General features: G+C 42.2%; 1 protein-coding gene across 1 annotated transcript in view; it reads right to left on the reverse strand.

The window, feature by feature from the left end:
• The window catches only part of LRRC1 (leucine rich repeat containing 1), a 222,710-nt gene that overhangs the window by 75,849 nt on the left and 131,189 nt on the right, over window positions 1–15,672 (reverse strand). Inside the window, exons 5-6 of the mRNA XM_075340301.1 lie at window positions 3,456–3,512; window positions 870–933 (exon numbers count right to left, since the gene is read on the reverse strand). Coding sequence (XP_075196416.1) covers window positions 870–933; window positions 3,456–3,512 — 121 coding nt within the window. The remainder of the gene's footprint in view (window positions 1–869; window positions 934–3,455; window positions 3,513–15,672) is intronic.

The raw sequence follows: 15,672 nt of genomic DNA on the forward strand, positions 1-15,672 counted from the left end.
TTTTGCAGTTTTTCCACACTTGGAATTTTTTTGCTGTTTTCCAGTACAATATATGGTAAAAACCTATGGTTTCATTTAAAAGTACAACTCGTCCCGCAAAAAACAAGCCCTCATATGGCAAGATTGACGGAATAATAAAAAAGTTACGGCTCTCGGAAGAAAAGGAGCAAAAAACAAAAACGCCAAAACGGAAAGTGCCCCGGGGCTGAAGGGGTTAAGGACCAGGTAATAAGTCGTTTCTGTGCTTTCCTTTTTTCCTCCCTTTATTTCAAGAGCCATAACTTTATTTTCCCTCTATATAGGCTGAGTGATTGCTTTTTTTTTTTTGTCTGGATAGGTTGTACTTTTGAATGACACCATTCATTTTATCATATAATTTCATGGCAAGAGGAAAACAAAAAAAAAAAATGCAAATGTGGTGAAATAGCAAAAAAAGGGAAATTCTGAAATTATTTATTTATTTTTTTTTTTTTATGTGTGCACAATCATAAAACTGAGCTGGCAATATTATTCTCCTGGTCAGTACGATTACATAGAAACCAAACATAGTTTTTGATTTAGGCGGTGAAAAAATATTCTGAAACTTTGAGTAAAAAAATCTCACTAATGTCAAAACTTTCCAAAAGCAGTCACTGTTTAAAGTGTAATTTTTGGGATCGGAGGCTACGTGAAACCTCGTTGTTTGCATCTCCCAGTAGCTGCATTTTATTGTAAGGTGGCCAGGAACATGACACTTATGACCTGCATATTACCCCCTTTTCTTCAGGTTAATAGCGTTATCCGACCTGACAGTTTCTCTGATGAAGAAAAACCTTAAGCGACATGTTACACATCCCACAACCATACATTCTACATATGAAATCTCTTACCAAGTTATAAATTTCATTGTTGCCCAAATCAAGCTCCTCGAGTCTATGAAGCTGTGACACAGACCTGCCAATAACAAAAAGAGGTCAGTACTAAACAGAAGAAATTAGTGATTCAGCGCTATCCAAGAACACATAATACCTTGTGATTCAGGCTCTACAAAACTCGTCAGCTCCAAATCAACACTTGCTATACAAAATGGATTTAAAGGGAGGTATACAGACGAATTCCCACTGGGTGTAGGGTTGCTTTAGCCTCAATTACTGAGGTGTTACTTATAATTGTCCTATATTTAAGCTGGTCATAATAAACTCATTTAAGTGGAGAGGAAAACAATTATAGGGTGCAAAATGGCGAGAATGCTAACTAGTGACTGTATAGCAATAAACATCCCCGATCTGAGGCTGCTAGTCTAAGGCTATGTGCGCACGTTGCGTCGGAGTACCTGCACTTTATTCTGCACGTTTTCCTTCCCTTGGTTTTTGACCAAATGGCTTTTGACCATTTTTTAGCGCTAAAAACGCATGCGTTTTTAGTGCGTTTTTAGCGCTTTTTAACTGCGTTTTCACCTGCGTTTCTGCAGATGCGTTTTGTAGATCAAGACACTGAGAAATAAAGTTGAAATAGTCAAAAAGAATGAAAAAAGAGAAAAAAAAAGTATAAAATTAACTTTTAATAAAAATATATGGGAAATTATCAATTTTAATGAAAAAATAGTGGTTATGCACATTTTATCAGAAAAATAGGTGAAGTTTATAATTTTTTAACATTTAAATTTTCGGTTATTGTGTGTGTGTAAAGGAACATTAGAACCCATTAATTTTTGTCCAGAAAAGCATGCGTTTTTGGAGCCAAAAACGCAGTGGAAAAGCAGGTAAAAAGCATGAAAAACGCAGGAATTGTGCTTTTGGTTGCGTTTTGCCATTTCTCATTGACTCCAATGTTAAGGAAACGCTGCAGAAATGGCAAAAACAACTGACATGCTGCTTCTTTTTCAGCATGGTTTTTGACCACAAATATGCAAATTAAACGCTGCAGAAAAAAAAGCAAAGTGCAGACAGGATTTCTGCTTTTCCCATAGACTTTGCTGGCAATCAAAAACGCATGCGTTTTAGCACAAAAACGCTGCTGCTAAAACGCGGAAAAAAACGCAACGTGTGAACATAGCCTAAGGGTATGCGCACACCATATCGTTCAGGTGGATTCTGCTCTGTAAGCTGCATGAGAAAGAATGAACATCTGTATTTCTATGTAAAAACAACTTGCTGTGTGTATGTTTAGGGGTTTTTTTTTGTTTGTTTAAATCTTTTAGCCAATTTAGGTTTTTAAACACACCAAAACAGTAAAAGAAGTGACCTGACTGATCTACTGGTGCTCTGAAGACGCTCTATAATTTATATTAGAAGTCAATGGGAAGAATCCAATGATGAAGGCCGTATTTTTGAGCATTTTGCTAGTGTCTTCCTTCAAAATGCTTGAGCGGTTTCCTCGTTGATGAGCAGGGATGAGCAAACCCGAATGGTAAAGTGCTTGAACTCGAACACTGGCACAAGTCCATGTCAGAGTTCGGGTGCCGTTTGTATGGTAACAATTGCAGGGCAATAGTCTGACTATTACCCCTATTTTGCTTCTTTTTTCTGCGCCCTAGCCCTCACTACAACCATTATACAGCCATACTACAGCAAAGTTTAGGACCCATTGACAATTATATGGGGTTCAAGTCCCAAACTAAACTTTTAACTAAAGTCCTGTTGCACCCAAACTTTCATGGCTCATCCCTTTTGTTGAATGAAGTAAAAAACAAAAACAGAAGATTTAAAAAAAAAAAAAAAAAAAAAAAAGGGGAACACTAATATTGGAACATTGCTAAAAAAACAACCTGCCTGTGATAAAAATAAATAACAATAACATTATTGTTAATTATTATTATTATGAGCCCCGGGAAAAAACTGGCAAAAGAAAAACTAACTTCTGGAGAAAAACTGAAATCTAACATTTCCTTAAAAAAAAAAAAAAAAAAAAAAAAGTTTTCTTGAAAAACTCAGGTTTCTCCACCAGAGAAAGACGTGTTCACAAACCCCAACACTACAAGGTACCTCACAGTAAGATCTTCAACCAGGGCTATGATTAGTCCCACCGACTATCCGGTGGGATTTAGATCTTTGTTCTCCAGCTTCTTTAATCTTCTGGATTTCAATATTAGGAATTGCGCCCTTCTTTATGCTCATTATTTAAGCCATCCAAAGTAAATGCCTAAGTAGGCCTTCTGCATAGCACAGCATGAAGACGGCACTTAATGAGCTCCCCGGCAGGGTTGATATAATTGTAATGAACAGGAGAGTTCTCCGGTCATTAATCATTTTGGTGCGAAAACGCCACAATTTATTTAATATAGTCTCTTCACCATTAATAGTCAAAATGTTATCAGCTCCAATTAGCATGGAACTGTAATGTCTTTATTAATATATGTGCTACAGGAATACATCTTTAGATGGAAACATTGACACAGTATTTCTTTTTTTCTTCCAACAGTGTTAAATATCAAATTAGTTGCCCCCTCCCGCAGCAATTACTAGTCATTAACTTACTCTGGTAAATAGGTTAACAAATTCTCTCTCAATTCTAACGACACGAGGTTTGATAGCCTGAAAAATAAGAAACAAGTCCAATAACAGCAAGAAGCAAAAAGCCACAAATGAGGTATAAATTACTATAAATTAAAAGCACATTAACCTTAATTATTCATTTTGAAGGTTTAACAAAAGAAAAACGTGCTCACGGTTCGCAGCAATTTAGCATAATCCTGAGACCGCCTTACAAAACGAAGCAGCCTGGTAAGGTTGTGTTAATGGTCAGTAACAGATAATAATTATTATGTATTATAGCACCATTTATTCCACAGATGAAAAGGGGCATACATAATAAAAACAAACGATCACGAACAATACAAGGCACAGACTTCTACAGGAGGAGAGCGAACCCTGACCACGACGGCTCAGGCTACAGGAAGATCACATCTATAAGCCCTTATTGTCAGTGGCAATATCATCTGAAAAAACAGATGTTCTTGTATGAAAGGGTTACGTTTATGATGGACACTTTTTGCCTGACAGAGCCAATTGTAAGGTCTGGATCCGCGTGGCTTCAAAAGTATCCTGGTGCCGGGTCCAGAGTTCTCAGGGAACTGCAGCTAATGATCCGGAAACTCGGGAAATAAATAAATTAATTATAATAATAATAAAAATGTAAAAATAAAGCAAGCGCTCTATACTTGTAGAGTCTTCGGCACAGCTTTAACTGCTTCCGGGCCACTTTTTTTGTGATGTACATACTGTAGCTCTTAACCTCTACTGTGATGGATGTACTGTAGCTCCCAGCCTCTCTTGTGATGTATTTACTGTAGGTCCCAACCCCTCCAGTGATGTATATACTGTAGCCCCCAGCCTCTCTTGTGATGTATATACTGTAGCTCCCAGGCCCTCTTGTGATGTATATACTGTAGCTCCCAGGCCCTCTTGTGATGTATATACTGTAGCTCCCAGGCCCTCTTGTGATGTATATACAACAGTTTCCGTATGCACTGGATGGATAAAAGGGGAGGTGAGTGAGGCTTGTTGCCAACTTCTCAATTTAAAAAAATATCTCTAATGTGTCTGTGTGCATGTATGATGTATATCTGTGTGTCAGTGTATATGACTGTGCATACATTTTTGTCCATTTCTATGCATTTTTGTGAATTTGTCTTCAAATATGTATATGTTCATATGCCTGTATTTGTATGTATCTATATGTGTATGTGTGCGTCTTCTGCATGTGGACCAGAGATTTTATTGCCCGGGGCCCAAAAAAACCTGATGTCTGTCATGTGTAGATTGGTTGCATGGACAGCACTGGTCTTGCTCAGTGCCTCCCCAATCCCAGCAAACACAGTCCTCCTGCCCTGCTTTATGTGGATAATGCATCCCATGTCATCTACACAGTGCCCTCAACCTCGCTCCTGCACGAGTGTACTACTCTCTGCCCTGTAATTGGCATGTGCAGGAGATGCCAGAGTACTGACGATTTGGAAGTAAAGCCAGCGCATGTGCATTCCAGTACTGTGCTCTCCCCTCAGCAGGACTGCATCCACATGAAGTAGGGCAGGAACACTGAATACAGGGATAGACAAGAGGCCGAGCAAGACCAGCAATGTCCATTGCAACTAACGGCGCCATATGTTTGGTGGCTTATATACTGGTTGCTAGACTGCTATAGAAGACGCATTAAGCGTGGCTTTAGTCTATATTGTGAAAGCCTGGTGACAGGTTCCCTTTAATCTATTCTGTAGCCAACAACACAGAAGCTATAAAAAGGCAAACAAGAAAAATATTTAATGAATTTCAATTGCAAAAATAATTTTTCGCCCAAAATACACACACTCAGGCTTAAAGTGTGTCCCTAAAGGCAGACAAGTGTTTTAAATGATTTTGTTCTGGCTTCCAAAAAGATCCACACTCAAATCCTGAGCATTTAATAACCGAAAGGAATATATTCCGTTATTTCAGAGCGCAGAGGAGAAAATGAACTTTACAATTAGAGGCTTTTTAAAATTCATTAAACATCTCGGTATGTTGTCAGTCCAGTAGGACGCTGTCTTAATGGGCCACTTGCACAATTATCTGTCTTTGCTGGCAGTCAAATATGGTGTCTGAAACATATGGTGGAGCTAGAAAATGGAAGCAATCTGAATGCTAATGATGCTTTAGATTCTGGGACTTTGCTGCATTCAATCAGTTCTGCGCTGGTTTTAGCCTCAAGTCCATACAATCTGAAATGCGGAGTTTCTATAGTGTCTTTAACATTTTTTCCCCATATTCAAGCATTAAAAAAAAACAATTTGTCATGGCATAAACATCATCTGCGCTCGGTTCATCGTGGTAGGAAAATCGTTCAACAGCAGAAAAATGCTGCAAAATCCACACATCACAACACAGCGACAGGTTCCACACTCCTTAACAGTGAAATCTCAACACCAAAAATGAAAAATTGTGGAATTCTTGAAATCATAGGATCAATATATGTAAATGATAGAAAAAAAAAAAAAAAAAAGAAGTTCAACATCTCAATTTACTCGGTTTCGAGTACGAGCGCCACATGCAGAAATACAAGCACTTACACACATTGGCTGCAATCAATGAGGTTATTAATGGCTGAGGAATGTTCTGCCATGCTGAATGCACTTGAGCAGGCAAATCATCAAGATCCACTGCTGGCAGCTCACTTTACAGCTGCCGATCAATGACATCCCAAATCTGCTTGACAAGTCCGAAGACACTGCAGGCTATGACGGCTCATTTAGACTATATAAGCTGCTCAGAATAGCACGTCGTGTTGAAAAAAAATCTGGATCACTTTGGAGAAATGGTCACACCACTAGTTTAATCACCACATCAATGTAATGGTGAGTGGTTAGAGTACCTGGAATGAAGACTAGAGGGGTCCAACTACCATACATTTTGCCATCTCACACCATCCCGGAAGTAAAATAGGTGTGACGTTACATTGTGAAGGCCTACTTTTAGCATTACCCACTTGGCCTCCAGATCAATCTCCAACAATTCTTGTGTCTAAGATAAAAGCAAACAAATTTCTGAAGAGGACAGACCTCTATTTCAGCCTCCATTGTCATATTGCTCCACACCATGATAGCATTATGGCATGAGGTAAATATACACCTGTAGCTGGACATCTAGCTTGTAGCCCAATGTGGGGCAAAGACATCTGATGATTTGTGTAGATACTATTTGATGCCTTAGGAATGGTACGGTATATAATGTACACAGTACAGTACTCTGAAGTGTCCCAGAGGTCATTTTTTACCATGCCATTAATAGTCTCATGTTTTGCATGCCAAGGTGTATAAGCGAGTATTTCTCATACTCTAAGCTGAATAAATAAAGATAGTTTGAAAATGTTGTTTCCATTGTTTCACCATTTGCATATTAATATGTTTAGCAATCCTGTGGTTTCCATAATTGCATTACTTTCTTCTTGGTATTGCAATTTCAATGTTTAAGGCAACCTGTCAGGTGCAATATGCACCCAGAACCATGAGCAGCTCTGGGTGCATATTGCTAATCCCTGCCTAACCGTCCCTGTATACACTAGCATAAAGATCTTTAGAAAAAGTATCACTAAAGATCTTTTATGATATACAGTACTTATGAGCACAGGAACTAGTCGCAAGGGTGTTCGTTCCTTTGCTCATTTCGCCCTCTTAACATGGCAGCACGCCAACAGGGGCATGCTATTCAATGCAGTGTCACCGGAGGCGACGCGCAAATCTATGTCCGCTGTCACCGCTGATCCAAAGTCCCAGCACTTACGGTCATGCGTACTAGACCTCTCTGAAGCGGTGACGCGTACACACGGCTTCATACTGCACATAGCCAAGAGTGCAGGGCATTCAGATCAGCAGTGACAGCGGACGCAGGTACGGGGGTCACCACTGGTAATGCTGCATTGAATAGCATGTTAGGATTCCCCTGTGGGCGTGCTAACATCCTAAGATGACGAAATGAACGTATGAACTAATGCTCTTGTGACTAGTCCCCTCGCTCATTAGCATACAGTAAAAGATCTTTAGAAATACTTTTTCTTAAGATCTCCTTAGCTACGCTACTAGATACAGTGACAGTTATGCAGGGATTAACAATATGTACCCAGAACTGCCCATGATTCATGATTCTGGGTGCATATTGCACCTGACAGGTTCACTTTGAGTGTAAATCAAGGCAGGAAGAATAGAACATAGTATTTTACATTGTAGTCCATAGAACATGGCCTAGTTCAAAGAGGAGTACTCTGTGTTGACTTGTCTAAAATCATTAAGAAACTAATATAGCTTGAGTGTCATTTTTGGTTCTCAATTTTTATGCCTTGGACAATATGTACTTGTAGACCCGGTTTACTCTATTCCTGTAGTGCGTGCAATGTTTTACCCTAAAAAGACGATTGAACCAGATGGACCCATAGACAAAGGACACAAAGCTCAAGTTAACTTTTTTTTCTAAAAGGGTCAGACATATCTGACCGGCACAGGAGCGCAAGTCTTCAATTTAGTGAAGCGCAAGCACTACCATGCTGGGGTGCACGGTACTCTTAACAAGCAGCCGGACGCTTGGATGGGTGCAACTCAAGTATTGAGTATAGCGGAAGGCGGAATCTTCAGCGTTTTTCCAGAAGATCTTCCTGAAAAATGCTCGAGTTCCCATTGACTTCCATTATACTCGGTATACTAGTCAATCCCGTCCGAGCGTCCAACTGCTCGTTATGAGTACCCGAGCATGGTAGTGCTCACTCATTACTACTGCAATTGCTCTGCATGCTCTCAAATGGTAACTTTCGTTTGCCTTCAGTGGATCATTACATTTATAAAGGTGGCGCTCTTGTAGCCAGCCATGCCCTTGTGTCAGCTGCAAATAACCAGGACTAGTTTTCAGCTTCTGTAAGTAAACAGTCAACTTCTCTTCATACAATCAATGCACTTCATTTACTAAACCAATAATAACCTTTAACAGGTAGATTGACTGTAAACCCATTTACACAAAGTGATTATTGTTTAGTGTTAGATCGGTATAAGTTCCTGTTATAATAACTGTTTTGTTTAGTGGAGCAAAACAATGTTAAGTAGTAAAAATAACATTTACTGAATTGGTTATTCATATACAATTTCAAGGAAGGTTGCAAAGTTCAAAATATAGACTGAAGCTGTACCAGACAAGTCATTGCTTTTTCTAAAAGGGGAACTCTAAAGTTATTAAATTGCTTTACTTCATTAAACATTATAAAAAGATTATTTCATTTGAATTGCTTTTTCTTCTATTGTCATTCTCCTGCAATGAGAGCTTTTATCTTTTATAGTGAATCGTTTGATTCCATGGAAACCACAAGTCTCTGCTCAGACCCTAGCTGAGAGAAAGCAGTACTACATTCTAAGGCTATGTTCACACACTGCATCTTTTACTGTGTTTTTTGGTGCATTTTTGAGGTCACAAAGATGCACCTAAATGCGTGCATTTCCTTCTCCCAGCAAAGCCTATGAGATTTCTATTTTGCTGTCTACAGTGTGCATGTTCTTTTGGCTGTGTTTTTATAAATGCAGCATGTCAATTCTTTTTGTGCTTTTTCAGCACTTTTGAGCCCTTCCAGTCAATAGATTTGACTTAAACGCACTGGACAAAATGCCGTAAAAATGCAGCAAAAACGCATGTGTTTTTGCCGCGGGTGCATTTTTTGTGGTAAAAAATGCTGCATCTTTTTTATTAGAATAGATGCGGTGTGTGAACATAGCCTAAAAGAGGCATTTACCCTTACTATCCCAGCCATCTCTCTGCAGCCCATTAATTTCTATAGAGCAGTTAGCTGCTCACCTTGCTCACCCCTTCCCTGACCTCCTGACAAGTTGCAGGGCAGGTCTCCTAATCATGGCTCTCACTTTCCACAGATGTGCATTTGTTCAAATGCAGTTATCTCTATATGTAAATATAGTGATAGCAGTGTAGACTACAGAACAAACCACTAATGACTTAGGCGGGCTTTGCACACTACGACATCGCAGGCCGATGCTGCGATGCCGAGTGCGATAGTGCCCGCCCCCGTCGCAGCAGCGATATGTGGTGATAGCTGGCGTAGCGAAAGTTATCGCTACGCCAGCTTCACACACACACTCACCTGCCGTGCGACGTCCCTGTGGCCGGCGACCCGCCTCCTTGTTAAGGGGGCGGGTCGTGCGGCGTCACTGCGACGTCACACGGCAGGCGGCCAATCAGAGCGGAGGGGCGGAGATGAGCAGGATGTAAACATCCTGCCCACCTCCTTCCTTCCGCATATCCTACGGAAGCCGCAGTGAGGCCGGTAGGAGACGTTCCTCGCTCCTGCGACTTCACACACAGCGATGTGTGCTGCCGCAGGAGCGAGGAACAACATCGGACCATTGCGTCAGCGTAATTATGGATTACGCCGACGCTGTACCGATGATACGATTACGACGCTTTTGCGCTCGTTAATCGTATCATCCAGCCTTTACACACTGCGATGTCGCATGCGATGCCGGAAGTGCGTCATTTTCAATTTGACCCCACCGACATCGCACCTGCGATGTCGCAGTGTGCAAAGTGCCCCTTAATGTGCTCCAGCAGAACTTGTCCTGAGCATTATTGTTTTACTAATACTACAGCTGTGATATTCTACAGAACGGTCACTCACGCTGGAGTCACACTTGCGTGTGATGCACTTGAGGATCACAGTGCCCCGGGCCGGCTGGCTTCTCTCCTGACAGGAGAGTGTCAGCTGCATAAAAATATAAGAAGCTGACCCCCTTCTGTCAGGAGAGAAGCAGGCCACTCCGGACGATGTGATGTGCGAGTCATATTCAAGTGTGATTCTAGCCTCAAGGAGCGCTCGCCCTGCCAGAAACCAGGAAGTAAGGAAATTGTAAGGAGACTGCATAGCTCTCAGCTGCTCAAGAGACAATTTAGCAATATCCCTTCAATAAACTAGTAAAAATAATTGCTCCTAGGGAATCTCACATTCATTGTAGTATCTGATCCGCATACAGCATGTTAAGTTATAGAAAAAGATGAGCTGAGCGTTTGATAGTTGATCTTTCCTATGCCTAGGTGTCTAGTAGGTGGACCTGGCCAGTGTCCGACAACCTTAGTATGACACAGCATACCAAAATAGTGGTTCATCACGAAGTAGTACTAGCCACTGAACTCTGAAGTTAATCTGAATCGTCCTCTACAAAGCTAGCGGCTGAGCAGCTCTTGCCCTATGACAAGATGTCTTCAGATAGGAATGAAAATATAAACCTCACAGGTTCCAACTTAGGCCGGTTTCACACATCTGGCATTTCGCCACTTTGTCGGATCCGGCACGCAGTGCAATACAGTACAATGGCAAGCTCTGGTCACATGCTGTCATGTGACCGGAGCACAAGACCGGAGCTTGCCATGATGCCATTGTACTGTATTGCACTGTACTGGAGTGTGACGGATCCGGCAAAGCAGCGAAATGCCAGATGTGTGAAACCGGCCTTAGCGATTGCTAGGTGGCCCAACTGTGGAGCCCCAAGCGATCAGACATTACCCATTATTACCTATACAGTACATAGGTGATAAATATTGGCTCTATTGGAGAATTCCTATAATATTACAGCTCAGAAAAGGACATTGCTCTTCGAAAGTGAAGGCTCATTCATTTGTATTGATGTATTAGGGAACTGCACTATAGGAAAATGCTTAGTTTATACCTATTACCCAAAATGTTTTTTTGTGAGCAGGTTAGAATTTGGATATAAAGCAAGGCAGTGGGCCATAATCTGCATTTCCATCCATGGGCTACCATGTGTACTCAGCAGGCTACAATGCTTGTCAGCATGGGGGGGGGGACTCTAAAAGGTGGCTGTTGTGCTGAATACGTAACTGACTCGCTCCGGAGAAATGTGGTGTTTGTTCAGGCCAGGACTGAAAATAGCCGGAATACCATCGGATCATTTGTTACATCGCTGGCATTAAAAACAAAAGGTTCTTTATCTTTTGTACACATTTCCAAAACCAACATGCTATTTCCGGCTTGTATAATCACAGTAAATTGGACAGCTCCTGGTATTTTCTTTTTGCTTTTCCACAATGATGAATGTAATAGAATACAGTGGAAAAACTCTGAGATAATACAAATGGACGATTTTCTATACTTGAAATTGCCAGCTCGCGCCTACTAGCCATCATAGATGTCAGTAAGCCGCGCCTTTACTTCATATGCTAAGCTTTTGTTAACGTCACCATAGTAACATCCTGATTTTATGAGGCTTTATTTAGGGCTAAATGGAGCACAAAGAGACAGACGTTATCCCAAAAAGGTATAATCTTCATTAATCTTTTCTAACCTCGCCTTTTAGGACAAGGAATAAATCCTGCGAGTAGCAAAAATATGACAAAAATGTGCACACGAGACAAAGATGTGCTATTCAGATGCCAGTACACTGTGTGGGCAGCAACAATGCCTCCCATTCCTGATAGAGTACATGGGCACAGGCTGCAGATACCAGGCTGGAAACGCGTGCAGGGTTATATATAGGTATTTACATGGGTAAAGTACAGGGAAAAATGACAAGCATGTTGGTAGTTATTTCTTTATCTTCAGTCAGTGCTTAGCAATGACATTGCTCTGTTAGGAAAGTGGACGAGCCGCACATTGTATAACTATATGGTAAAGACCGTGGGAAATTAAATGGGATTTTTCTCTATTTGAAAGTTAAAAAAAAAAAAAGGGACTGAAAACGCTAAGGCTATGTGCGCACTAGAAAAGTGATTTTTCTCAAGAAAATTTCTTGAGAAACTTCTGGGAGTTGAAGATTACCGCACCTGAGGTAAAAAACCGCACCAAAACCGCGGGAAAAACGCATGCGTTTTTCCCCGCAGGTTGGTCCCTACGGTTTTTTTATGCTGTAACTGCAATAAATAATATAGATAATCAATAGACAGACAGATAATGGATAGAGGGAAAGATGGATAGATAGATAGATAGATAGATGAGAAAGACTTATATAATGTCCCACCCCCTGCATATTCTAAGCTGGCACCCTTTAGTGACTTTCATGTGGCACTGAAGGGTGCCTAGCCTTGTAATTAGCCATAAAATAAATAAATAATTAAAAAAAAAAAAACCGACGTGAGGTCCCCCCATCTTTTGTAGCCAGCTAGGGTAAAGCAGACGGCTTCAGCCTGCAAACCACAGTTGGCAGCTTTACCTTGGCTGGTAATCCGAAACAGAGGGCACCCCACGCTGTTATTTTACATTAAATAAATAATTTAAAACAAAAAACATGGGGTAACCCCCAAATTGGATCACCAGCCAAGGTAAAGCAGACAGTTGTGGTCTGGTATTCTCAGACTAGGGAGGTCCACTGTTATTGGACACTCCCCAGCTTATAAATAGCAGGCAGCAGCCACCCCAGAAGTGGCACATCCATTAGACGTGCCAATCCTGGCGCTTCACCCCAACTCATCCCGTTGCCCTGGTGCGTTGGCAAACGAGGTAATATATGGGGTTGATGCCAGATGTGTAATGTCACCTGGCATCAAGCCCTGGGATTAGTGATGTCACGCGTCTATCAGATACCTGACATCACCAACCCAGTCAGTAAGAAATAAAAAATAGACAACAAAAAAAGTTTTATTTGAAAAAACACTACCCAAAACATTCCCTCTTTCACCAATTTATTGAAAAGAAGAATCAATTCCACGTCCAGCGTAATGTAATAAGGATGGGGTCCCACGGCGATCCATACCATAGTCACTGTCCCAGTCAATGAAGAACAGAATGTTCCCCATTGGCTGGGAGAGCAATGCAGTGACCTGAGCTAACATCAATAGCCCAGGTCACTGCAGGGGATGACGAGCGCTGCTGTCAAGAGGATAGATGAGATCATTACCTGCTGTGATCATCTCCTGTACTGCCGACGTCAGCGCTGTCACTGACTTCCATGACCGCCACGTTGTCAGCAGTATCGCGAGAGCCCGTGACGTCACCGCTAGTGACAGTCTCGGGCCGCTTGCGAGACGGGCATAGACAGCAGTGACCGCGGTGACGTCAGGAGGCAGGAGATGGTCACAGCAGGTAATGATCTCATCTCACCTCCTGACAGCAGCGCTCAGCATCTCCGCAGCTGCACGCACTGCTGTGTGTCAGTGTCTGCCAGCACTGCAGCGTGACATGCTGCTGATACTGCGGGCAGACACTGACACACAGCAGTGCAGGCAGTGGCGGGGCTGGAGCGGGACACAGACTGCACGGGCACCTGGAGGTCACACGGAAGTGCTTCCGTGCGGCGTCCAGGGAGTGTGACGTGTGTGTTTACTCTGCTCCGCTTCCTCTTCCTGGCATAATGACATCGCTTCCTGCAAAACCGCAGGCAGCGATGAACATTACCGCAGGTAAATCGTGGCTATACCGAGGGTATACCGCACATTATTTGCTACCTGCGGTATACCCCCGGTATTTCGCGATTACATTACAGTGAATGGAGTGAAATACCGGGGGTATTCCGCGGGTACCTGCGGAAAAGAAGTGACATGCACATTTTCTCAAGAAATTTTCTCAAGAAATTCTTCAGAAAGAATTTTGAGAAGAAAAAAAACGCAGTGAGCGCACAGCTATTTTTTTCCCCATAGGTTTTGCTGGGAAATGTCTCCAGAAAGATTTCAAAGATTTCACAAGAAATTTCTGCAGTAAAACCGCAGGTAAAAACGCCTAGTGTGCACAGAGCCTAAAAGACAAGTTTTGAAATGGTCGTCCAGGATTAGGAAAACACAGCACAGGTTGTGATATTATAGTGTAGCCAACCCGCAGTACCAGACACGGCCTAGGAGTCTGGGACAGATGTGGACCTGTTTGTAGAAGGCAATCATGTTTTTCAAATTCTGTACAACCCTTTAACACTAGAAGTCCCAGAAATTTCGAGCTCCCCCCTGAAGTCCTGAAAGAGGGTCAAATGACCATTAGTCCAAACTGACCTAACTAACTAGAAACTAAATGGCTAAACTCAAATGGAAAACAACAACGTCCTGTGGTGCGACCGTAATGGCCTTAATTACAGAACAAAAGACGGTGATTATAGGATGTTAGCTAAAATCCTTCAGGTCATTCGACCCGTCTCTGGGTTCCAAAGGTAGAAATGTTAAATGACCCCTCTCTGGGACTTCTAGTGTTAAAACAAATTGTGGACTTTTCCAGCACAAATAGTAGCAGCTTTTTTTTTCTTACTTTAAGCATTTCATTAATGTGCGACATAAACCAGCACTCAATGTGTATGGAACGGGCTCAGCAGCTGAGCCAACTCCGCACACAGAAGATGCCTGCTGCGTTATACAGCTAGCATGCAGCTCTAAGGCTATGTGCCCATGCTGCGGAATATTTGCGGAACTTGCCGCAATTCTAAATCGAGGAAATTCCGCGTATTTCTCAAAAATCCGCAGTACAGAGTCCCCAGTCATTTCTATGGCATTTGGGAAGTGCTGTGCCCATGCTGCGTTTTTTCTGCAGCGGAAATAATGCGGATATCCCTGCAGAAAATCTGCAGCATGTCAATTATTCTTGCGGATTTTCCCCACACGATCCCATACTTGCCTACCTTGATAGAAGACACCGGAGTCACTTCCTCCGATGCAGAGGAGTGCGGTGGAGCCAGGATCAGGAGGTGGGCGGGCCTGCACGAGCTCTGGTCATGTGACAGCCGGAGCTAGTGCAGGCCCACCCGCCTTCTCCTGCAATGTGCATACACGGCCGGAGAGTGAAGTGCTGCGTGATGGAGGCAAGTATGAACTCACCGATCACTCCAGCACTTGTTCTGCATTAAGTATGCAGTGCCAAAGCCATGGTACTGTTTTCTCAATGCAGAAAGCCCGCTGCATATCCGCAGGACATAACGAAATACATCCGCAGCATTAAAACAGACAAAGTTGAGCTGCGGTTTTCTAGGAGCTCCTGCGGATAGATCCTCAGGACACTTTCCCTTGTGGGCACATAGCCTAACAGCAGAGCCCAGCTCTGATCTCTGCTGTTTAACACCCTAAAGGGAATCTGTCACCAGATTTTTGCCACCTAATCTGAGAGCAGCATAATGTAAAGGCAGAGAACCTGACTCTAGCGATGACACTTACTGAGCTGCATAGTGTAGTTTTGAGAATATCACTGATTAATCAGCAGTAGATTATCATTAGAGGACTACTTGGCTTGCTGTCAGGTAGTCCAGCATATTCATGA

The sequence above is a fragment of the Anomaloglossus baeobatrachus genome, chromosome 3, assembly GCF_048569485.1.
Source record: "Anomaloglossus baeobatrachus isolate aAnoBae1 chromosome 3, aAnoBae1.hap1, whole genome shotgun sequence".
Lineage (NCBI taxonomy): Eukaryota > Metazoa > Chordata > Amphibia > Anura > Aromobatidae > Anomaloglossus > Anomaloglossus baeobatrachus.